Source organism: Maylandia zebra, linkage group LG2, assembly GCF_041146795.1.
Source record: "Maylandia zebra isolate NMK-2024a linkage group LG2, Mzebra_GT3a, whole genome shotgun sequence".
NCBI classification, from domain to species: domain Eukaryota; kingdom Metazoa; phylum Chordata; class Actinopteri; order Cichliformes; family Cichlidae; genus Maylandia; species Maylandia zebra.
Window position 1 is genome coordinate 27,737,115 of NC_135168.1, and position 24,434 is coordinate 27,761,548.

General features: G+C 43.4%; 1 protein-coding gene across 2 annotated transcripts in view; it reads left to right on the forward strand.

Annotated features, from left to right (window-relative positions):
- The window catches only part of polr2b (RNA polymerase II subunit B), a 31,110-nt gene extending 7,839 nt beyond the window's left edge, over positions 1–23,271 (forward strand). The window contains exons 3-25 of one of the 2 annotated variants that reach the window (XM_004563637.4): positions 2,266–2,416; positions 2,816–2,928; positions 3,012–3,231; positions 3,429–3,587; positions 3,767–3,931; positions 4,010–4,206; positions 4,294–4,413; positions 4,581–4,767; positions 4,868–5,011; positions 5,097–5,236; positions 5,317–5,428; positions 6,619–6,773; positions 6,870–7,068; positions 7,161–7,329; positions 7,405–7,501; positions 7,574–7,668; positions 9,384–9,634; positions 9,708–9,797; positions 9,980–10,087; positions 12,566–12,679; positions 12,758–12,918; positions 13,024–13,219; positions 23,050–23,271. In XM_004563637.4, coding sequence (XP_004563694.1) covers positions 2,266–2,416; positions 2,816–2,928; positions 3,012–3,231; positions 3,429–3,587; positions 3,767–3,931; positions 4,010–4,206; positions 4,294–4,413; positions 4,581–4,767; positions 4,868–5,011; positions 5,097–5,236; positions 5,317–5,428; positions 6,619–6,773; positions 6,870–7,068; positions 7,161–7,329; positions 7,405–7,501; positions 7,574–7,668; positions 9,384–9,634; positions 9,708–9,797; positions 9,980–10,087; positions 12,566–12,679; positions 12,758–12,918; positions 13,024–13,219; positions 23,050–23,139 — 3,433 coding nt within the window. In that variant the 3' untranslated portion in view covers positions 23,140–23,271. The other variant, XM_076890519.1, reaches the window with a different exon arrangement.
- Positions 23,272–24,434: the final 1,163 nt, after the last annotated feature.

Genomic DNA, 24,434 nt, shown 5'->3' on the forward strand with positions numbered 1-24,434 from the left:
TACTACCCGGCTTTCTTTAGACCGGGAAGGGCGGGTCCTCAGGTGGAAGCAGCCTCTGAATTTGGACACCCCCGCTGTTTCGGTGACATTTAACGTATTTTATCTGATAAATAAACCCTGTAAAATGTGCCCTTTTGATTGTCTCCCTAATTCTGAGGTCTCAAGGTTGGGAAAGTATAGCCACAACACCTCACTCTTGGAGCACTTTTTTGCCACATGTATCGCAAACCATGTCTCAGCTGTTTGTGGAGGTAAAATACGTCTGCACAATTAGGCTCAGCTATTGTTGTGAGTGCGCGCGCCAAGGGACTGCGAGTCATTTATACAGCCGTATTTCGCACATGACTATGAAAGGCAGAAGAGGAAGTAGTTCCTTTGAATGTAGACAATCCGAATGTTATAGTTTCCTTCCACTGTGTTGCTGTTAATGATAAACTACAAATTAACCCTAAATTACTAAAAATATCGATATTTTAATGTGAGAATCGATTCTAGAACATAAATGACTGGTATCGGAGGAATCTATATTTCAGGATCGATCCGCACATCACTACTACACACCACTCTCAGCCACGTGGACAAGAAACAGGGTAACTATGTGCGAATGCTGTTTGTTGATTACAGTTCAGCGTTTAACACAATAGTGCCCTGCAGACTGTTCACAAAGCTCAGGGATCTGGGACTTAACAGCCGTCTGTGTGCATGGGTGTTGGACTTCCTCACTGGCAGAACTCAGGTGGTGAGGGTGGGTAGATGCGTCTCTAACAGCATCACCATCAACACAGGAGCACCTCAGGGATGTGTCCTCTCGCCACTGCTCCACTCCCTCTACACTTCAGACTGTGTGGCCACCCATGGCTCCAACACCATTGTGAAGTTTGCTGACAACACAGTGGTGTTGGGTGCCATCTCCCACAACGATGAGGCGGCCTACATGGATGAAGTGAAGATTCTGGCATCATGGTGCCAGGACAATCACCTCCAGCTGAACGTCGGCAAGACCAAGGAGCTGGTGGTGGACTTCAGAAGGAGTCAGCACAGAGACAAGGACAGAGAGACTCAAGAGGAGCTTCTATACCCAAGCCATCCGGGCCCTAAACACACACACCCGCCCTCTCACATCATCTATAATTGACTGAGACACGTGTGTGTGTGTGTGTGTGTGTGTGTGTGTGTGTATATCTTTGATTGTAATTGTGCAATATTAAAATTTAAAAAGGTCACACTAATAATATTAATATATATATATTAATATTATTAGTGTGACCTTTTTAAATTTTAATATTGCACAATTACAATCAAAGAGTTAATTTTTTTGTCAGCTGTTATATGCAGTAAACTATTTAAAAACCCTGCAGTTACTGAAATGGAAACCAATGAGCAGCTCAAATTGAAAATTCTTGTTTTTCCCTCTTTTGAATATTTATTATTGCTCATTTATAAGACAAAGTTATTTCTTATCTTACCGGATTAGTAAAATAATCCATAGCTGCAGCCCTAATCCAGAATAAGAGTCTGGTTAGATCCTATATATCTACGACTGCATGTTCTCCCCATGTTTGCGTGGGTTCTCTCCGGGTACTCCAGCTAGTGGGGATAGGTTAACTGGAAGTTCTAAATTGTCCGTATGCGTGAATGGTTGTCTGTGTCTATCTGTCAGCCCTGCGACAGACTGGCAACCTGTCCAGGGTGTACTCTGCCTCTCGCCCTAAGACAGCTGGGATAGGCGCCGCCATTGTGGACCCTGAAAGGGATAAGCGTGTGTTATCTGGCTTCATGGATAGATAGTTGGGCGTATCGAACGCTGCACTGAGGTCTAGCAGGACAAGCACAGAGATAAGTCAGAGGCTATAAGAAGATCTGTTGCCACAAATCTGAAACTGAATTAAATGATCATCTGCTCTGTAGAACAGTTCATGTCTGCCATTTTGAACTCAGCTGCAGGTAAGGAATCAAAGTTGTACCAACACCAGACCAGCGCTGGTCTAGTGATCAGTCCACTGATCAACATTGAAGTATCGATCAGAGACTGGACAGGTAGATGTTAAGCTTGGGTCATGCGATGGCCTGACAGGGTATTTTTTTTAATTTTTTTTACTGAGTGCAGAATCTGGCATGAGCCTGTGAGGTTCTGACGGGGCCAGCACAGCTCTTATTTTGATCTCTCTCTCTCTCTCTCTCTCTCTCTCTCTCTCTCTCTCTCTCTCTCTCTCTCTCTCTCTCTCTCTCTCTCTCTCTCTCTCTCTCTCTCTCTCTCTCTCTCAGCTCTTATTTTGACGAGAAAGGGCTGGTGCGGCAGCAACTAGATTCCTTCGATGAGTTCATTCAGATGTCTGTTCAGAGGATCGTGGAGGATGCTCCGCCCATCGACCTGCAGGCTGAAGCTCAGCACACCTCAGGGGAGGTGGAGGAGCCGGTGAGTACCACCAGGTGTGACTGAGAATGGGGGGGGGGGGGGGGTCGCTCTGTCACGTGGGGCGACGTGGCTCAAGAGTTGGCAGTTCGTCTTGTAATCGGAAGGTTGCCGGTTCGAGCCCCAGCTTGGACAGTCTTGGTTGTTGTGTCCTCGGGCAAGACACTACTGCCTACTGGTGGTGGTCAGAGGGCCCGGTGGCGCCAGTGTCCGGCAGCCTCGCCTCTGTCAGTGCGCCCCAGGGTGGCTGTGGCTACAATGTAGCTGCCATCACCAGTGTGTGAATGGGTGGACGACTGGATGTGTAAAGCACTTTGGGGTCCATAGGGACTAAGTTAAGCGCTTTACAAATACAGGCCATTTACCATTTACATCACCGACATCACTGTGTTTTTGGTGTAGCCTCGGTATCTCCTGAAGTTTGAGCAGATCTACCTGTCTAAGCCCACCCACTGGGAGAGAGATGGAGCACCATCTCCCATGATGCCCAACGAGGCACGGCTGAGGAACCTGACGTGAGTTTTACCTCTCGCCTGTCTTTGCTGTCATTTCCTGTTCACCCCTTCTCATATCCTGTCCCATTTCACCTGCCCCTCAGGTACTCTGCGCCACTGTATGTGGACATCACAAAGACAATCATCAAGGAGGGAGAGGATCAGCTGCAGACGCAGCACCAGAAGACCTTCATTGGGAAAATTCCCATCATGCTTCGCTCCACGTACTGCCTGCTAAGTGGCCTGACTGACCGAGACCTGTGCGAACTCAACGAGTGCCCATTGGACCCTGGAGGTTACTTCATCATCAATGGGTCAGAAAAGGTGTGCTTTGACATCATTGCGTGGCGAGCTGCTTACTCGAGAGAACGATGATTCTGCTACGCCCGCACGCCGTGTCCTGCTTACAAGCTAACAGGCGCACATTCATGTCTTTGCATTGTTTTACATGGAGCGTCATACACTGATACCGCATCAGTGGCATCAGGCAGCCGTGTAAACAGATGTGTCACTGTTTCCAGGTGCTGATCGCTCAGGAAAAGATGGCCACCAACACGGTGTACGTGTTTGCCAAGAAGGACTCGAAGTATGCGTACACCGCAGAGTGCCGATCCTGCCTGGAAAATTCATCCCGCCCAACCAGCACGATCTGGGTCAGCATGATGGCTCGAGGAGGGCAGGTGAGTTACCTGGAAGCAGGAAGTGAAGTGAGCACCCAAGCCGGGCTGCGATTAACTGAGAAGAGCTCATAACATTGAGTTAGAGAGATGAGCGATGCTCTTATTTCTGTTGTTGGAAACAGAACGTTGTCTGCCAATTGACCCAGACCACTGATTGTTGATTGCTGTTAATCTCTCAGGGAGTGAAGAAGAGCGCCATAGGTCAGAGGATCGTCTCCACGCTTCCCTACATCCGACAGGAAGTTCCCATCATCATTGTGTTCCGGGCACTGGGCTTCGTATCGGACAGAGACATCCTGGAACATATCATTTATGACTTTGATGACCCTGAGATGATGGAGATGGTCAGTCTGCGACGCATTAATGATTATTTTTGATTGTCTCAGTCTGCAGGTAGTAACTTTTAACCCCGCCTACTTCAGGTGAAGCCCTCTCTGGACGAAGCTTTTGTGATCCAGGAGCAGAACGTGGCGTTGAACTTCATTGGCTCACGAGGCGCAAAACCCGGTGTGACGAAGGAGCGACGGATTAAATACGCAAAGGAAGTCCTGCAAAAGGAGATGCTGCCACATGTCGGCGTAAGCGATTTCTGCGAGACCAAGAAGGCCTACTTCTTAGGGTGAGTCACACCTGAGGCTGGCTGTCGCACCTGAGGCTGACCTGAGTCACGCACTTGACAGGAATCCTTCTGTGTTTGTGTTTTCAGGTACATGGTGCACAGGTTGCTGCTCGCCGCTCTCGGCAGGCGGGAACTGGATGACAGAGATCACTATGGCAACAAGAGGCTGGACCTCGCCGGGCCATTACTGGCCTTCCTGTTCCGAGGGTGAGGACTCTCTGTTGTCGACCATGCAGATTTTGTGTACACGCAGGTTCTGTTACTCAAAGAAGGCTTTCCAGTGTGACGCTGTTATTGTTAATCAGCTTTCTGTTTGGAACTCGCAATCTGATTGGATGAAGGAATGACATCATTCTTCTTCTCCTCCTCATCAGCATGTTTAAAAACCTGCTGAAGGAAATCAGGATCTATGCTCAGAAGTTCATCGACCGCGGGAAGGATTTCAACCTAGAGCTCGCCATTAAGACGCGTATCATCTCTGACGGGCTCAAGTACTCTCTTGCCACAGGTAACTGGGGTGACGTGAAGAAGGCTCACCAGGCCCGAGCCGGCGTGTCACAGGTAAGCCTACCTGTAAACTGATGCTCACTCTGAAATACAAATGAAAGCCTGACACCTGCCGCTCTACCTCCACTGATGCTCATCATTTTTGTGTTCACAGGTGTTGAACCGTCTCACCTTCGCATCCACACTGTCTCACCTGCGCCGGGTCAACTCTCCTATCGGTCGAGATGGAAAACTGGCGAAACCTCGACAGCTGCACAACACGCTATGGGGGATGGTGTGTCCGGCCGAGACGCCCGAGGTAACGCTCACCTGGCAAGTTGTAAGATTGGTTCACCTTTAACACAGCGATCCGGCGTATTGATTGTGGAGTTGATGGTTTGCAGGGTCACGCTGTGGGGCTGGTGAAGAACTTGGCCCTGATGGCCTACATCTCTGTGGGCTCGCAGCCATCGCCCATCCTGGAGTTTCTGGAGGAGTGGAGCATGGAGAACCTGGAGGAGATCTCACCTGCGGCCATTGCAGAGTCCGTGACCATTTCATAGTCAGACGAGGTTATTAATTACCCTGCAGGTGTGTAATGTGTGTCCTGCTTTAACATTTTAGTGCCACTAAAATCTTTGTGAATGGCTGCTGGGTGGGAATCCACAAAGATCCAGAACAGCTGATGAATACACTGAGGAAACTCCGCAGACAGATGGATATCATCGTCTCTGAGGTAACCACCGTTGCACACATCCACACGCGACCAGTAATCAATACTGGAATGTTCACACGGTGGATGGTGACAGAAGGCATAAATCTGTTTTCTGCTTGTGAGACGTCACAAACACTTTGATTACGGCTGCCGCCTCTGCTTTACCTGATAGAACAGGTAAGCTGGTTGTCTCCCCCTGCTCTCTGCTCTCATTGGTCATTCTCTCTGAGACTTGTAGTAATCAATAACTGTTTCCTGTTCATGCAGCCTGGATGCAATTGATTTAGCGGTGTGTTGTGTATACCGAACAGTACACTTCACCGATTTCCATCACACATCAAAAGTAGACAGTAGGGCTGCCACGATTAGTTGACTATCAAAATCGTTGACGACTAATTTAATAGTCGCCGCGTCGTTTGAAGCTTTGTAAGATCCCGAAAGACGCAGGAATAAGTAGTAGGATTTAAGCGTGTAATAATGGACTGAAACAGAAGATGGCAGCACTGCATGTACAAGGATGCCAGCTGCCGTTAAACCCTGAAGAAGAAGCTGTGTCCAAATTCGGGGACCGCATCCTTAAGAGGCTGCATTTACTCAGGTTAAACATGATATATGAGTCACTTAGATAACTTAAACATGTTATTGTTTGTTTTTTTCAGTTTTATTTGTTCCTGAGTAAATCAGTTTGGCTGCGATTAAAGTTATAGTTTTTACACAGCTGAATAAACGTCAGACAGAAAACTGATTATACAGAAGTGTGAAATGGTCGAGAGTTTACTCCAGTGTCCTGTTATATTTTAGATAGCAAGGAGCAGACGGCTGAGTTTATTAAACTCCACCAAAACAATCTGCAAACTTCATTGAAAGTTTAATAAATTATCTTCTTGTCTTTATTTTTAGTTAGCACATACCTGAAACACTATAAGCTGTAAGCTAATGATAGTTGTATAAGAGCAGATGCTGCTGGTGCAATAAGCTGTACGTTTCACGTCCAATGGATGCATGATCTGATTAGTCGACTATCAAAATAATTGTCTGTGGCAGACAGGATGTTAACACAAACCTTCAGAATTTGAGTTATTGATTGGCGGGGCAGCGCTTGGTCATTCAAACGGTTTACCTGATCAAATATTTGATGGTATTTAATTGAAATCCTTGTTAGGCCCACCAGGCTGTTGATCAATCACTGAGAACTCGCCTGACCGTTTCAGGTGTCGATGATCAGAGACATTAGAGAGCGTGAGATCAGAATTTACACGGACGCTGGACGAATCTGCCGACCGCTGCTGATTGTCGAGAAACAGAAACTGCTGCTGAAGAGACGCCACATCGACCAGCTGAAGGAGCGCGAGTATAACAACTACAGGTGAGGCAGAATACAGACAGTTGAGATGGTGCTGAAGGTTGGCAATTGCTGCAGATGCTTCAGGTGGTGTTGACATAAATGTTCTTTGGCACTTAGCTGGCAGGACTTAGTGGCCAGCGGTGTGGTGGAGTACATAGACACCCTAGAAGAGGAGACCGTCATGCTCGCTATGACCCCAGATGACCTCCAGGAGAAAGGCGTGGCCTATTGTTCCACCTACACCCACTGTGAGATCCATCCATCTATGATCCTTGGAGTGTGTGCGTCCATCATCCCATTCCCTGATCACAACCAGGTACTCAGACAAAACAAACTAATAAACAAGCAAACAGATAAATAGATAAGCAAGCAAACAGGAAGCTTGGGCCTGAACACGCATGTTTTCAGTCTCCCAGGAACACATATCAGTCCGCCATGGGGAAGCAGGCCATGGGTGTTTACATCACCAACTTCCATGTTCGAATGGACACGCTCGCTCACGTGCTGTACTACCCTCAGAAACCACTCGTCACCACCCGCTCCATGGAGTACCTGCGCTTCAGGGAGCTCCCCGCAGGTATGCTCAACTGCCCACTGAGATGCTCAACTGTCCACTGAGATGCTCACGTATAAAAGTTCTCACACCTTTCAGGTATTAACTCGATTGTGGCGATCGCCTCATACACTGGCTACAACCAGGAAGACTCTGTGATCATGAACAGGTCAGCCGTGGATCGAGGCTTCTTCAGGTAAGTTGTTGGCTGATGCACCTGTGACCACATGTGTGACAGGAGTGTTAAAAGTGTGATTTCACCTGGCAGGTCTGTGTTCTATCGGTCATACAAAGAGCAGGAGTCTAAGAAAGGCTTTGATCAGGAGGAGATCTTTGAGAAGCCGACGCGTGAAACCTGTCAAGGTGAGAACTCATTAATTCATCTTGGTTCAATTCAGTTTTATTTATACAGCACCAAATCACAACAACAGTTGCCTCAAGGTGCTTTATATTATAAGGTAGACCCTACAATAATACATACAGAAAAAAACAATCATATGACCCCCTACAGGGCTCTAGAGTGCGACCCATTTGGTCTTAGGTCGCACCGGTGCGACCAACTGTTCAAAAAAAAAAAAGTCTCTTGGACACTTTCAGAGTTGCAGAGACTTTTTTTTATTTTACTTTATTCAGCGTGTTCAGCGTCAACAACAGACACACATTATGCCCATATTGTGGTCTAAATCAATCAGAGATGGTCAGGGACATTAATTAATGGCAGGACTTCTTTGAGCAGTTTTGTAGGAATGGGGTCTAAAAGACACGTTGATGGTTTGGAGGAAGTAATTATGGAAGTTAACTCAGAAAGATCAATTGGAGAAAAAGAGTCTAACTTAACATCAACAGTACTAAAAGTAGCTGTAGATAATATTACATCTGTGGGATAGCTAGCCGGGGTTCAAGGCTCACTAGAGCCGGCAAGAACAGCGAACTCCGGGCACATCATTTTCAAACCCCCGCTGTCTTTCTCTACTCAGGTTAAACATGATATATAAGTCACTCAGATAACTTAAAACTGTTATTGTTCCTTAGTAAATCGGTTTGGCTGAGATTAACGTTATAGTTTTTACACAGCTGATTAAACAGAAGTGTGAGATGGTCGAGAGTTTACCCCGGTGTCCTGTTATATTTTAGATAGCAAGGAGCAGACGGCTGAGTTTATTAATCTCCACCGAAACAATCTGCAAATTTCCTTAAAAGTTTAATAAATTATCATCTTGTCTTTATTTTTAGCTAGCGCATACCTTAAACATTTAAAGCTGTAAGCTAATGATAGTTATATAAGAGCAGATGCTGCTGGTGCAATAAGCTGTACGTTTCACGTCCAATGGATGCATGATCTGATTAGTCGACTAATCCCAAAAAAAACCATTGGTGACTATTCGACTATCAAAATAATAGTTTATTGCAGCACTATTAGTGAGGAGGTGAAATTATTAACAAGATGATCGACCTCTGTTGGAGTAGCGTTCAGATAGTTGCTCTGCTCTGTGTTAGTACAGCGCTTTCAGAAAGAAATCTACTGTGATGGGCCCTGGAAGACAATCGATTATGATTGCAGGTTTCTAGTTTGACATGTCTCAAAACAAAATCAACACTTACTCTAGTGTTTATTCCCCAGGGTGTGTGTCACAGTGTGGGGAAAAACATTTAGACACATAAATAGGTTGGTGGTGTACCCAGGGCTTCTGTTTAACACTACGCTTCCTCCTCACGGTCACCCAGCCATCATGTTTTCCCAGCTGCTTGGTACTGTCTGCTGGAGGAGAACTAACAGAGCCTTCGCTACCTTGGTACAGAGCTGCAAACACTACACTACAAGTATCATTGTGAATGTAATCAACAGAGTGCGCTTTGGATAAATCATGTGAAGATGCAGTATGAAATAAGAAGTTTTCTATAAGCTTTAATTAAATTGGTTACATAGATAACCTATACAAGCTGTGTACTGGAACAGGAAGTGATACTCTACTGCAGAGAGAGCCACACCCAGTGTGCCATTTACAGAAAAATACCTCGGGTCTGACAACCGGTCAGGTTTTAGGAGGCGGGGCTAATCATATTCTTATCACGCCCAGGGATGCGACATGCCATCTATGACAAACTGGATGACGATGGACTCATTGCACCTGGCGTCCGTGTTTCTGGCGAGGACGTGATCATTGGGAAGACGGTGACACTGCCAGAGAATGACGACGAGCTGGATAGCACGAACCGCCGCTACACGAAGAGAGACTGCAGCACGTTTCTGAGGACCAGTGAGACGGGCATCGTGGACCAGGTCATGGTGACCCTGAATCAGGAGGGCTACAAGTTCTGCAAAATCAGGGTGAGCGCACACCTGAGACACCTGAGAGGTCAGATGACACGGCCACAGTTTAACAGCTTCGTGTTTCCGGCAGGTACGCTCTGTCCGAATTCCTCAGATCGGCGACAAATTTGCCAGCCGACACGGACAGAAGGGAACCTGTGGGATCCAGTACAGACAGGAGGTAATCCCAGCAGGTCACGTACCTATCATCAGGGCACCGCTCCCCATACACACGAAGGATTCATTCAAGTTATATTTTTTAACACAACAGGAAAGGAAACAGCAAAGATGCTCAAAGTACAAAAACAATCAAAACTGAGATTTTATTTTTGAAGGCTCTCATTGATTTGCTTTATTTTGAAGGACATGCCATTCACCTGTGAGGGGATCACTCCTGACATCATCATCAACCCTCACGCCATTCCGTCCAGAATGACAGTCGGCCATTTGATTGAGTGTCTGCAGGGGAAGGTAACGATAATTACACATCAGTTTATTCACATAGTGCCAGTCACAACAACAGTCAAATTGTAGCAGATCTTTAATTAATTTATAACAACTGATCTTTAAGGTAAAGAAGTCTAACTCTGTGACAAAGTACAAGGTTTTTGTCATAATAAGGCTTTTATTTTGACAGTTGTGCTAGCGTGTGTCTTCCTGAAAAGATTTCTGAAAGCTGTTAGCTCAGGCTACTCTGCAACCCTGTGCTAGCTTTAAAGCCCAATTTCAGATCTCTTGCTTCTCTTACCTGATGACAGGTAAATGAAGAGAAAAAAAATGGCCTGTATTTGTATAGCGCTTTACTAGTCCCTAAGGACCCCAAAGCGCTTTACACATCCAGTCATCCACCCATTCATACACACATTCACACACTGGTGATGGCAAGCTACATTGTAGCCACAGCCACCCTGGGGTGCACTGACAGAGGCGAAGAGTTTGGGTTATTTCACACCTTTCATTTTGACACTGTGGGGATCAGCTGCTAGCTGATGAAGCCTTCTGCACTATCAGAGGCTCAGGTACCCAAGTACACTTTTACTTCACCGTAAAGACTCATCTGAGCACCAGGTGTGGAGTTTTGAAGCTAACGCTGCTCATTTGGATGTGGAGGACTGAAGATGGTGTGCAGTTAAAATAAACACCTGTGCATTCGTGGGCCTCATAATTAGAAATCTCTGCAAGAACGATTGAAAAGAACGTATGAAACGATGCGATGAAAGCGTGAATAAAGTGTTTGCTAATTATGTTAGCAGCTCTGTGTTTAAGTAAAATCTCTTGATGTTGGGCAGAAAATGAAGTGAAGTGCACACATACAGTCGTGGCCAAAAGTTTTGAGAATGACACGAATATTAGTTTTCACAAAGTTTGCCGCTTCAGTGTTTTTGGATCTTTGTGTCAGTTGTTTCTATGATGTATTGAAGTATAATTACAAGCACTTCATAAGTATCAAATGCTTTTATTGAGAATTACATCACGTTTATGCAAAGAGTGAATATTTGCAGTGTTGGCCCTTCTTTTTCAAGACCTCTGCATGTTGCCAATCAACTTCTGGGCCAAATCCTAACTGATGTCAACCCATTCTGTCATAATCAATGCTTGGAGTTTGTCAGAATTAGTGGGGTTTTGTTTGTCCACCTGCCTCTTGAGGATTGACCGCAAGTTCTCAATTGGACTGAGGTCTGGGGAGTTCCCTGGCCATGGACCCAAAATGATTTGTTCCCCGAGCTACTTAGGTATCACTTTGGCCTTATGGCATGGTGATCCATCGTGCTGGAAAATGCATTGTTCTTCATCAGACTGTTCTTGGATGGTTGGAAGAAGTTGCTTTCAGAGGATGTTTTGGTTCCATTCTTTATTCATGGCTGTTTTTGGCAAAATTGTGAGTGAGCCTACTCCCTTGGATGAGAAGCAGCCCCACACATAAATGGTCTCAGGATGCTTTACTGTTGGCATGAGACAGGACTGATGGTAGCGCTCACCTTTTCTTCTCCGGACAAGCCTTTTTCCAGATGCCCCAAACAATCGGAGAGGGGCTTCATCAGAGAAAATGACTTTATCCCACTCCTCAGCAGTCCACTCGCTGTACTTTTTGCAGAATATCAGTTCGTCCCTCATGTTTTTTTTGGAGAGAAGTGGCTTCTTTGCTTCCCTTCTTGACACCAGGCCATCTGCCAAAAGTCTTCGCCTCACTGTGCGTACAGATGCGCTCACACCTACCTGCTACCATTCCTGAGCAAGCTCTGCACTGGTGGCACTCTGATACTGCAGCTGAATCATCTTTAGGAGGCGGTCCTGGTGCTTGCTGGACTTTCTTGAGCGCCCTGAAGCCGTCTTCACAATAATTGAACCTCTTTCCTTGAAGTTCTTGATGATCAGATAAATGGTTGATTTAGGTGCAGTCTTAGTAGCAACAACATCCTTGCCTGTGAAGCCATTTTTATGCTACACAATGATGTGTTTCCTTGCAGGTAACCATGTTTAATAGGAAGAACAACAATTTCAAGCATCACCCTCCTTTTAATGCATCCAGTCTTCTATTCTAACTCAGTCAGCACATAATGATCTCCAGCCTTGTGCTTGTCAACATTCTCACCTGAGTTGATGAGAACATTATTGAAATTATCTCAGCAGGTCCCTTTATGGCATGAAATGCTGAATGATGAAATGCAGTGGAAATTGAATTTTTGAGATTAAGTTCATTTTCATGGCAAAGAAGGATTTAGCAATTCATCTGATCACTCTCCATAACATTCTAGAGTACAAATGAAATTGCTATCATAAAAACTGAAGCAGCAAACTTTGTGAAAACCAGTATTTGTGTCATTCTCAAAACTTTAGGCCACGACTGTAGGTGTGATGGAGCCTCATCGTTGTTGCTTATGTTGTGCAAACAAAGATAAACATGTACCCGAGCTTTTGACTTGCAGGCTGACGGGTGTCTTGTTTCAGGTGTCTGCCAACAAAGGTGAGATCGGTGACGCCACGCCATTTAACGATGCCGTCAACGTGCAGAAGGTGTCAAACTTGCTGTCTGAATATGGATACCATCTCAGAGGGAATGAGGTCAGCGCAAGGTCACACTTCCTATTGGCGGAGTCTGATGCTTTTGAATATTTATATTGAGTACTGGTTTGTGATCAGGTTCTGTATAACGGCTTCACTGGGAGGAAGCTGACGTCTCAGATCTTCATCGGCCCAACTTATTACCAGCGCCTGAAGCACATGGTGGACGATAAGATCCACTCGAGAGCCCGCGGCCCGGTCCAGATTCTCAACCGACAACCCATGGAGGGGCGCTCACGGTGAGTAACGCACCTGTCCGTGGCTGCGCATGTCTGCGCCCGGCATCAGCCTGCCTGTGCTCAGTAAAAAGAGATTAATGCCTGATCTCGTCCGTCCATCCTCAGTGATGGTGGTTTGCGGTTTGGCGAGATGGAGCGTGACTGTCAGATTGCTCACGGAGCAGCTCAGTTCCTGAGGGAGCGTCTGTTCGAGGCATCTGATCCCTACCAGGTGCACGTTTGTAACCTGTGCGGACTGATGGCCATCGCCAACACACGGACACACACGTACGAATGTCGTGGTTGCCGCAACAAAACCCAGGTAAGCATGATCAATATTAAGTCCATCAAGGTTTCTGGCACAGCTGTGTTGAGCAACCTGTCTCAGACTTGTGTTGACCTGTCCACGGCGCTCTGCCTATACTTTTTTTTTTTTTTCTTTTTCTTAAATGGCTGCTTGTGTCTCCACGTGTACTGTGTTTCTGCATTTCTACCGGTCGTGTAAATTCATGTGACACTTTGCTGCGGGTAGAGGTCATCAGCATGCGTGTTTGCCCTGAGTTGTGCTTTGTGTGACACAACAGAGCAGCCATGGTACCATAGAAATGCTGTTTAAGTGCTTGATTTAGACATAACGATCGGTTCTTACCATGTGTCTAGATGCGCAGCCGGTACCTCATTGGTGGATATATACAGGGAGTGCAGAATTATTAGGCAAATGAGTATTTTGTCCACATCATCCTCTTCATGCATGTTGTCTTACTCCAAGCTGTATAGGCTCGAAAGCCTATTAAGCATATTAGGTGATGTGCATCTCTGTAATGAGAAGGGGTGTGGTCTAATGACATCAACACCCTATATCAGGTGTGCATAATTATTAGGCAACTTCCTTTCCTTTGGCAAAATGGGTCAAAAGAAGGACTTGACAGGCTCAGAAAAGTCAAAAATAGTGAGATATCTTGCAGAGGGATGCAGCAGTCTCAAAATTGCAAAGCTTCTGAAAGCGTGATCATCGAACAATCAAGCGTTTCATTCAAAATAGTCAACAGGGTCGCAAGAAGCGTGTGGAAAAACCAAGGCGCAAAATAACTGCCCATGAACTGAGAAAAGTCAGGCGTGCAGCTGCCAAGATGCCACTTGCCACCAGTTTGGCCATATTTCAGAGCTGCAACATCACTGGAGTGCCCAAGAGCACAAGGTGTGCAATACTCAGAGACATGGCCAAGGTAAGAAAGGCTGAAAGACGACCACCACTGAACAAGACACACAAGCTGAATCGTCAAGACTGGGCCAAGAAATATCTCAAGACTGATTTTTCTAAGGTTTTATGGACTGATGACATGAGAGTGAGTCTTGATGGGCCAGATGGATGGGCCCGTGGCTGGATTGGTAAAGGGCAGAGAGCTCCAGTCCGACTCAGACGTCAGCAAGGTGGAGGTGGAGTACTGGTTTGGGCTGGTATCATCAAAGATGAGCTTGTGGGGCCTTTTCGGGTTGAGGATGAAAGGAGCAAAGAAAGGTGGCTATATTGGTCGCTGATTTGGTTTTGTTTTGTTTTTGAATGTCAGAAATGTATATTTGTGAATGTGGAGATGTTATATTGGTTTCACTGGTAAAAATAAATAATTGAAATGGGTATATATTTGTTTTTTGTTAAGTTTCCTAATAATTATGCACAGTAATAGTCACCTGCACACACAGATATCCCCCTAAAATAGCTAAAACTAAAAACAAACTAAAAACTACTTCCAAAAACATTCAGCTTTGATATTAATGAGTTTTTTGGGTTCATTGAGAACATGGTTGTTGTTCAATAATAAAATTATTCCTCAAAAATACAACTTGCCTAATAATTCTGCACTCCCTGTATGTTGGATTTATTGATTGGCTGCTTTTTAGATAGATCTGCAATGACCCTGATGAGACCACAGCTACAGGGTTGAGTAGTTTATAGTTAAATACGTTCTTCAGTTAATTAAGTTGTTCATACTGAAAGTGTTGCCAGACCTTTAACCTTTGCTTTACTTTAAATGGCCTGTATTTGTATAGCGCTTTACTAAGGCTACGTTCACACTGCAGGTCAAAATGCTCAATACCGATTTTTTGATCAAATCCTATTTTTTGTCTGCTTGTTCACACTACAAATAAAATGCGACAGCAAACGCTCTCTAGTGTGAACGCTCAAAGCGTAACAAGTCACGCGACGTGACGCTGCGGCTGTGATTGGTTCGGCTCTGCGCTACTTAATTTGGATTGGCTGACCTTTTTTTTTTTTTTTTTTTAAAGAGGACAAGAGCGGCGAGGTCTATCGCGATAGCTTAATTTCTCTATCGAGTAAAAGTTATATCGCGATACATATCGTTATCGTTCTATCGCCCAGCTCTAAGATAACCTAATAATGATCCTTATAGCTGTTTTAGAGGAGCGGTGCTTCAAAGGATAGTTGCAGATTTGTCAGAATCTGCAGATTATACAGTACAAATAAAATGTTCACGTTTCTCCAACGTTGTCTTCCCAACAGTTTCACTGACATCTACACGGGATGGCCAGGAAGCGTTCGCGATGTCTTCTCGGGCACTGATAATTGGCGTCTGTCTTGTGTCAGTGACGTAAAAGACTGATTTAATGCGACATGACCGTTCAAACAGCAGTCGCTTTCTAAAACATCGGATATGTATTGGATTCAGTACCACATACGAAAGTGACCCAGGTCAAATTTGAAAATATCGGATTTGTGCCGTTCACACTGTCATACCATGATCGGATATGGGTCGCATAGGGTTAAAAATAAATAAATAAATAAAAAAATCTGATTTGATGCGCTTTCGCCTGCAGTGTGAACGTAGCCTTAGTCCCTATGAACCCCAAAGCGCTTTACACTACATCCAGTCATTCACACAAACACTGGTGATGGCAAGCTACATTGTAGCCACAGCCACCCTGGGGCGCACTGACAGAAGCGAGGCTGTCGGACACTGGCGCCACCGGGCCCTCTGACCACCACCAGTAGGCAACGGGTGAAGTGTCTTGCCCAAAGACACAATGACCGAGACTGTCGGATAGGCCTGGGCGATATGACCCAAAATTCCTATCTCGATATTCTTTAGCTGGATGGCAATATAAGATATGTGTCAATATTTTTTTTTTAAAGCCATAAAGTGAGAACAAAAAGAGTTCTTAGTCAAAGCTGTGTCCCAGCTTTCACACAGGCACTTTTATTAACATACAGCGTAGATGTACAAGAAAAAATTACTCAGAAATAAATTATGAGCATTTACTGGATTACAATTACTTTTTTCAAGTAACAAGTAAAGTAAGGGATTACTGTTGCAAAAATGGTAATTAGATTACTGTTTCCCGTAAGCACACTGCGTTACTAAAACCATGATTTCTTTTTTGCGAGTGTGACGTTCGTGACAACAGCTGTGTGCAGATCAACAATGGATAATATATTGAGTGCGGAGAGAGTATGAGCATGTAGCGTTTAAAGCGTGGAAGTACTGACCTTACTTTGAGTTTGATTCCATAAAAAGTGACAAAAACATTAGCGTCTGCTGTTCACTGTGTGGGAAGAAAACTTTTTACAGCGAAAAAAAACCCCTAAACTTCCGAGCAAGCACCGAGTGTGCTACGACGTAATGGGAAATTCAGAGAAACTCGCGGATTCTTCCACTGACCGATGCGGCAGACCTGCACCAGGGTAAACCTCCGCCTAACCCACTCCTGCTATACAGGAGAAAATAGAGCAACAGGACCGCTGAGTCTTTGATTTTATTTATTTTCAGCTGTGTTTTACTTGCATCTATTTGAAAGACTGAGTGTAAACACAAATATTGTATTTTATGTGCTGGAATGTGCAGAAAATGGGTTTAAATGTTCAACAAATTTCTTCCAGTCAGAGAATGGTGCATATAATAAAATTTTTGCTTGGTGCATAAAGTTAAAAGATTAAAACTGATAAAACGTTTTTTAAAAGTTTTAAAAAGAGACTTCCATTTGGTTACATTTTGTATGATGGGTTATGCAGAAAAGTAGAATTGGGCTGAAAGATCTATCACTTCTATCAATCGTGTTTTTAAAAAGTAACTAAGTAATTAATTACTTTTGAAAATAAGTAATCAGTAAAGTAACGGGATTACTTTCGGGGAAGTAATCAGTAATTAGTTACTGATTACTTTTTTCAAGTAACTTGACCAACACTGGTCCTTATACACACACATTACGGTAATATTACGTTGAAGCAGAGTACGTATAACTCTGCGAGGCTCCTCTGTAATGCTCCAACAATCCATCAAGCAGTTTCGTAGCTTACCAAAGTCGTACCAAAACATTTTTGAAAGGTTTCTGAGCGCCGTGTGCCACATACAATCGGTTTGCGGTCAGTAAGCACAACCAGAATTCATACATAAGGCGCACTGTCGATTTTTGAGAAAATGAAAGGATTTTAGCCCGGTCAGCTCATTAATGCGTTGACACCGTCCAGCCCCATGCATGGGGCGATCCGCGGTAACCCGTTAAGAGATTTGCCCTGTTAATGCAGTTATGTCGTTTACCGACCAGCTCTTCTTTGATAGCTGCCGTGTCCATCTTGTCATTGCCTGCAGGTGAAGCGATGGGGGAGGGGGAGTTGTGTTCAGTGAAGGAGAGGCGAGGCCGATTAACGTTGCGTAGAGACAAAAGTGGACGAAAGAGAGGCAAACTTGCGGCTCCACAAGTATAGTTCAAACGTAACATAGACTATATCGATATAAACAATATTGTCACATCTCATATCTCATATAAAAATATATCGATATATTTAAAAATTCCATATATTGCCCAGTCCTACTGTCGGAGCTGGGGCTCGAACCGGAAACCTTCCAATTACAAGACGAACTGCCAACTCTTGAGCCACGATCTCCCCACACACTGTGACAGAGATTTCAATCCTGAGCTCACGATAAATCCACCAATAGAAACATCTGCAAATGTATTCAGTCTGAGCACTGAATACATTTTATATATAACACAGTAGTAGGCTTACAAAACAGTAAGCGCTTACTGTTTTGTTTTTTTAACTTTTTATTTAGAATTTTCATTCTGACAGGAGTATGACAAAAAACAAATAAACAAAAAAACAGCAAAATTAAAAGAGGAACAAAATGTTCCAATCATCACACAAAAAGAGAGATAAGCAAAATTAAGTGACAGAATTTTCAAGCCTTTGCTTATATTTATGCCATTTAGTCCAACGTTGTTGAAAGAGATGACCTTTTAGTCGTAGAAGGAAAGTCAGTCTCTCCATAAGATGCATTTCCTCTATAATCTCTAGCACTAACTCAGGGAGGATCTGTCTTAAGCCAATTCCTTGTTATGGCCTTTTTAGATGCGATCAACTGGATTTTAAAAATATATCTGTCATTTTTTAGAATCAAATCTCTGGGTAGCAAGCCCAGTAATAAGATTCTGGGATCCTTAGGGATGGCATAGGACATGATGTTATCTGTTAACTTGGATATACTGTCCCAAAAGGAAGTCAATTGTGTACATGTCCAAAAAATATGAGAGTGATTGGCGTTCGGGTGGCCACACTGTCTCCAACATTGTTGCCGGTGCCCTTGAAAGTTGTTAGTAATATGTGGAGAAATAAAGAATCTAAAAGTTTTCCACCTGAATTCCCTCCACCTTTAGGAGCTAGTTGATGTTTGTTGTGTGGTACACATTTAGAGCCAATCACCCTCTGACAATCCAATTTTCAACTCTGCTTCCCATTTTGACTTCACATATAGTGTGTTGTTGCCATATTGTTTTTGTAGCCCTTTCTAGTGTTTAGACACTGTTTTGGTGGGCAGACATTTGTAGGCATTTGTAAAGACTTTGACAAGATCAATTTCTGGGGAGGAGGGGCCCTTTATTTCTGTATTGGAAAAAAATGACGAACCTGCAGATATCGCAACAGATCCGTATTTTCCAGATTGAATTCTGTTTTCAATTTTTTTTAAATGATTTAAAGGTGCCTGCTTCTACAAACAGACACAGAGCAGTTAAACGTTTTCCAATACAACCCAAGAATGTTGGATCTAACCTTCCAGGTGGGAACTTCTGTAAGTAGGAAGGCCATGACAAAATGTTAATATTGCTCCCCAGATTGTATTTGTTAATAACTTCATGCCAAATTAAAAGAGTGTTTTCCACTATATGGTTATCTAAGTTACTTATCCTTGATTTTTCTACCAACCGTGTTTGGGGAGGAGACATGCTAAACTCAATTTGTTTCCATTGGGTCCCCACTGCCGGGGAACATCAACAAACAATGTTGCTGCCAAGTAATAAGTTGGGGAGGGCCAGTCCGCCATGATCTCTATCAATTTGAAGGGTTTTAAATTGTATCCTTGGTCCAGCTCCTGCGCATATAAAGTGTGATATTAACTTGTCTCAGGATTTGAATTGAACATCTGGGATTTTAATGGGAAGAGCCATAAAGAGATATAAGAATCTGGACAACAGATTCATCTTCACAATCTCTATTCTTGTACTAAAGTCCGGAGTCAGTGAAGACCAGCGAGTTGTGTCCTCCTGAATTGAGTTCAGCAGATTATCAAAGTTCAGGACTTGTGTTTTAGTAATATTTAATTTATAACCAGACAGGGCCCCAAACTCTTTCAGAGTTGACATGAGCTCAGGGGGTGACATATCAGGATTCAGGCTCAATAAACAAAGCGAAGAGCGAGGGGCTGAGCATCCTTGCCGGGTGTCTCTATTCAATTGAAAACTAGAGGATAGATGTCCATTGATCTTTAACCTGGCCACTGGGCTACTGTATAATGATTGTATACATTTAATGATCTTGTTGAATCCTAGACACTCTAGTACCTTATAAAGAAAGGGCCAGCTGACCAGGTCAAAAGCTTTTTCTGCGTCTAGGCTTACTAGTGCCATATTCAGTTTCTGATTCTTTGCTTCTTCTATAATATGAAGCGTTCTTCTGATACTGTCATGTGTTTGACGCCCTTTTATGAAGCCTATCTGATCTTCGTGTATTAAATCCAGCAAATGGACTTCTAGTCTAGAAATTATTGACGTAAATAATTTATAGTCTACATTCAAAATAGAAATGGGGCGGTAAGATTCACAGTATTCTTTATCTTTACCCTCTTTAGGTAGGACAGATATTACTGCCTCACGCCAGGATGGAGATATTTTAGCATTGTCGAGGGTCAAGTTAAAGGATTCGAGTAAAGTAGGGGCAAGTTCCTCTTTAAATATTTTGTACCACTCATTTGGAAATCCATCACTACCAGGGCACTTATTTGCTTTAAAGTTACTGATTGCAGTATCTAATTGTTCTCTAGTTATGTGTGCATAAAGCTTCATTCTGTAATAATCCAAGAGAAGGAAGAGCTAAAGAGGATAAATATTTCTGCTATTGGAGCTAGACACGAATATAACGATTGGTAGTAGTCATTAAAAATTGTGTGAATTTCTACCAGATCATAAATCAAGTTAGCGTTAGAGGGGTCCCTGATCCGAAGGACAGCATGCTTTTGTTCCTGCTTCCGGAGCCACCTAGCTAGAATTTGTTGCTTTCGGGGATGATTCGTAAAGGGATTGCTTGCAGAATCTTAATCTCTTTTCCAATTCGTCTTGCACTAACACTTTTATCTTGTTTTTAGTTACTCTAATTTGGTTGACCAAGCTTTGATCTTTGCCGTTTTGTTGTAGTTTGATTTCTACGTTTCTCAGATCTTTTTCGAGATCATCATATGCTGCCCTTTTACCTTTTTTTTTTTTTTTTTTTTTTTAGATGAGCCACCCTTGAAATCAGTCTACCCCTCTCACTGCCTTAACCGTGTCCCACACCACAATCGCCTTAACCTGACCATCGTTATTATCTCCTGTGCAACTGGTTATTTCCCCCTTTAACTCCTTTATAGCAGACTCTTTATTGAGGATACCTAAGTTCCATATTGTAGATTTGGCAAAACTTGATAATTGAACAGATAAATAAATCATATTATGATCTGATAAATCTGAAGTACCGATCGACCACTCCTTTCCTCTATGTCAGTCAACAACGTTCATTAGGAAGAAATCAAGTCTGGAATGAATTTGGTGCGAGAATGAGCAGTGGGTGTAATCCCTGTTTTTAGGATGGAGGGCTCTTCAAACATCGAACAGACCAGTTTCTTTCATCAAGATATTAAGATCCTTTGAACTATGTTTTTTGTCTCTTACAACTTGTCATATCCAGGGAGACGTTAAGAATTGTATTCCAGTCTCCACCACAGAATAAAATCCCTTCGCCCACTCTAATTAAAGCATCAAAAAAAATAACTTAAATAATTTTCTATCACATTCGAGAGGAATATACACATTAGCTAGTGTGATAACAATATTATTAACTCTCCCTTTGATAGATATCTGCCCACCTTGTCACCAACCTCATCAAGGAAATCAAAGTTTAATAGATTAGAAATAAGAGTTGTTACTCCTCTTTGTCTGCTATTGCTACAGGTGCTATAAAAAAGTGGAATATCTGGGAAATTAAAATTTAGCGTGTTCCTTTTTTTGACAAATGTGTCTCTTTTAGAAAAGCCACGTGTGAGCCATCCTTTCTTCAATTTCTCCAGAACCCTTTTTTTCCTTTTAAGTGGATTGCCCAAACCATTAACATTCAGGGAGGCTATTTTAAAACTATCCAACATTGAACAAGACAGTAAAAATAAGTGAAACTGGAACAGTGGCCCCCGAAACCATAGCAAAACAGATATAGGGGAAACAATGAAGAACTGACTTCTAGAGGAGACTCTTACTCCCCAACTAAGACCCCGTTGGTGGGTCGGGGGGAAGCCTCTCAAAGTGAGAGGGCCTGGAAAGGAAAGTAACTGTCTATAGACATAAACACCACCATCCTAAAAGTCCCAACGTATAAGAACGTAAACGGAGAACCAACTCTCCCACCTGGCTGGTGAATGAAGTGAGGCCAAAAGGGAGCGGAAAGGAGCTTCCTCATTAAAACTAAACCACTGGATCTCTTTGGAAACCCTGTAGCTTATCCTTTGCTCTCATTGCCGTGGCTAGGCCGTTGCCTTTTGCTGATTGCCAGCCCAGAAGCTCTCGAAGTTGCGACACTGCATTCGGCTGATCTTCCTCCTCTGAAACCAAATGTTTTTCTCTTTGAGCAGCTTCTTTATGGCTGTATTCTTTGCGTTTTTTTGACAATTTCACATGGATAATCATGGTCGAAATAGATGAAGCTGGCACCTACTTTGATTTTTTTTTTTTTTTTTTTTTTCCATGCTCTCAGGACCATGTTGTTGAATATTCCTGAAAGTTGATGACAGGTCCCGGAGGTGCCCCCGGTAGGGGTTTACTTGCCAGCGAGCAATGTGCGCGTTAAATTTTCATGTCAAAATCCTCCGGTATTTGCAGGTGGGTCCATGAATTATGGAACCGGGTTCTTTTCTCCCCCCTCCAACAAACCGAATAGACGAATATTGTTTCTCTGTGACCTTGATTCCAGATCAGTAATCTTTTGCTGAAGACTTTTCCGCTCCTCCAGACTCGTGCACATGGCCATGGTCACCTCTTCAGCCCAGCTCTCCAGCTGGGTGATCCTGGACTCCGCCTCATCCACCCGCTCTGATAGGCACTGTATGTCCCAGGCAATGTTATCCAGCTTGCATTAATTTCATGGCTCAGTTTGCCCATATTTTGTCTGCTGTCCTCTCGAATCTCCGCTTTTGGCTTTACTATAGCTTTGAGTATCTCCGAGTCTTTGCTAGCGGCTGCGTTGCTGCTAGCATTAGCTTGGTCCGGCTGAGAGTTAGCTTTAGCGGTCGAAGCGCTTCTATCTTGTTGTTTCGGCATATTCTCCCACTCCCTTAAAGCATTTTAGGGGTTATAACCCTTTCGATGTTGAGTGAGTAGAAAACAATCCAAGATAACGAGATTAGAAGGAATAACTAAAGGTAAGGTGGGAGAGCAACTCCTCAACGTGACCGGTTACTCCATTGGCTGAAGCAGAAGTCCCTAGGCTTACTGTTTTTCAAGAACAGAAAAGCCAGAGTTTTATGTCAGGGTCCAAGCATGTTTCAGAAAACCAGCTGAAGAGATGCTTTGGTTGTCTTTGTTCTTATGTGTTGTTTACCTCACTTTGTTTGTTGTTGTCAGATCTCTCTGGTGCGGATGCCATACGCCTGTAAGCTTCTGTTCCAGGAGTTGATGTCAATGAGCATTGCTCCTCGTATGATGACATCATAAAGTAATCAACCGGATGCAGAGAACATTGTGACGTCACAAGAAAGTGAAAGTCGAAGTTTAGTTGTTGTTGTTTTTTAGTTTTTTTTGTCTTGCTTTTTGTAAAAGTCAATAAATCAGTTCCTGATCATGTGATGATCTGTGTTTTGTTCTTCATGTGACTATCCTGACGGGTTATGACTTTAAGGTACAACTGGTGAGTCTCCAGTATTGATCAGAGATGTTTTTGAGTCAGGTGATCGATTTAAAAACTCAGATGATCAAGTTAACTGAATCCTCTCTCACTCTGAGCACGCTCACGTTACAGGCATTTGAAGGGTCATGTTACCTGCATATAAGAATATTAATATATACACTACCAGTTAAGTTTTAGAACACCCAGTTTTTCCAGTTATTTGTTGCAATTCAAATTGTGTAAGTCCAGTGAACAGCTTGAAATGGTACAAAGGTAAGTGGTGAACTGCCAAAGGTTAAAAACGGTAAGGTTACCCAAAACTGGAAAAACACGTACATGTCAGAATTATATAAAAAGACCTTTTTCAGGGAACACAACATGAGTTAACAATTTAACCTCCTAAGACCCAAAGTCTTCCATGGCACGCATTTTTAATTTCTCTTTGATATTTGGGCATATTGGGACCTGATGAATGTAAAAACCATTTTTAACCTGATTTTTGTTTCTAAGAAAAATGAGATCCACATATGAGGATATTCGTTTAAAATTTCGATAGAACAGTAGCAGTATGTAACCGAGGACAAGGTATGAGTAAATGGGGCAAAGAAATAAATTGATCATTTATTTATTACATCAATTAGACAGGACTTACAACACATTCTGCTGATATCCCAGCTGCACATGAGACTTACCACACCAACGGTGCGAAAATAACACTGCAACCCGTCACACCCTGCTTAGCGACACTGCAATCGTGGCACGCACTGCAAACAATTCGGGTCTCAGCGCAGCTGGGAATCAGTGCTATGCATGACCTGCGATCTGGGAGATAAAGGGAAGTGGCACAAACAATTAAACAAAAAACAAAAAGGGAGGTTAGTCCGCCCTTACACAACTCACTCTCAATCAATACCCGCCTTTACGGCTGGACAACTAACCAAAACAAAATTACAAATCAATCAAAAGAACAAAGAAAGGACAGCAGAGACTATCGAGATTATCGATTAAAATATTACCCAATAAAATATCAGTTTTATGAAACCATTCAAAACAAACACTCAATATACCTACAATATTGATCAGTTTCCCTACGCGCCGTCGATCTAGGGCTTGATCAATTCTT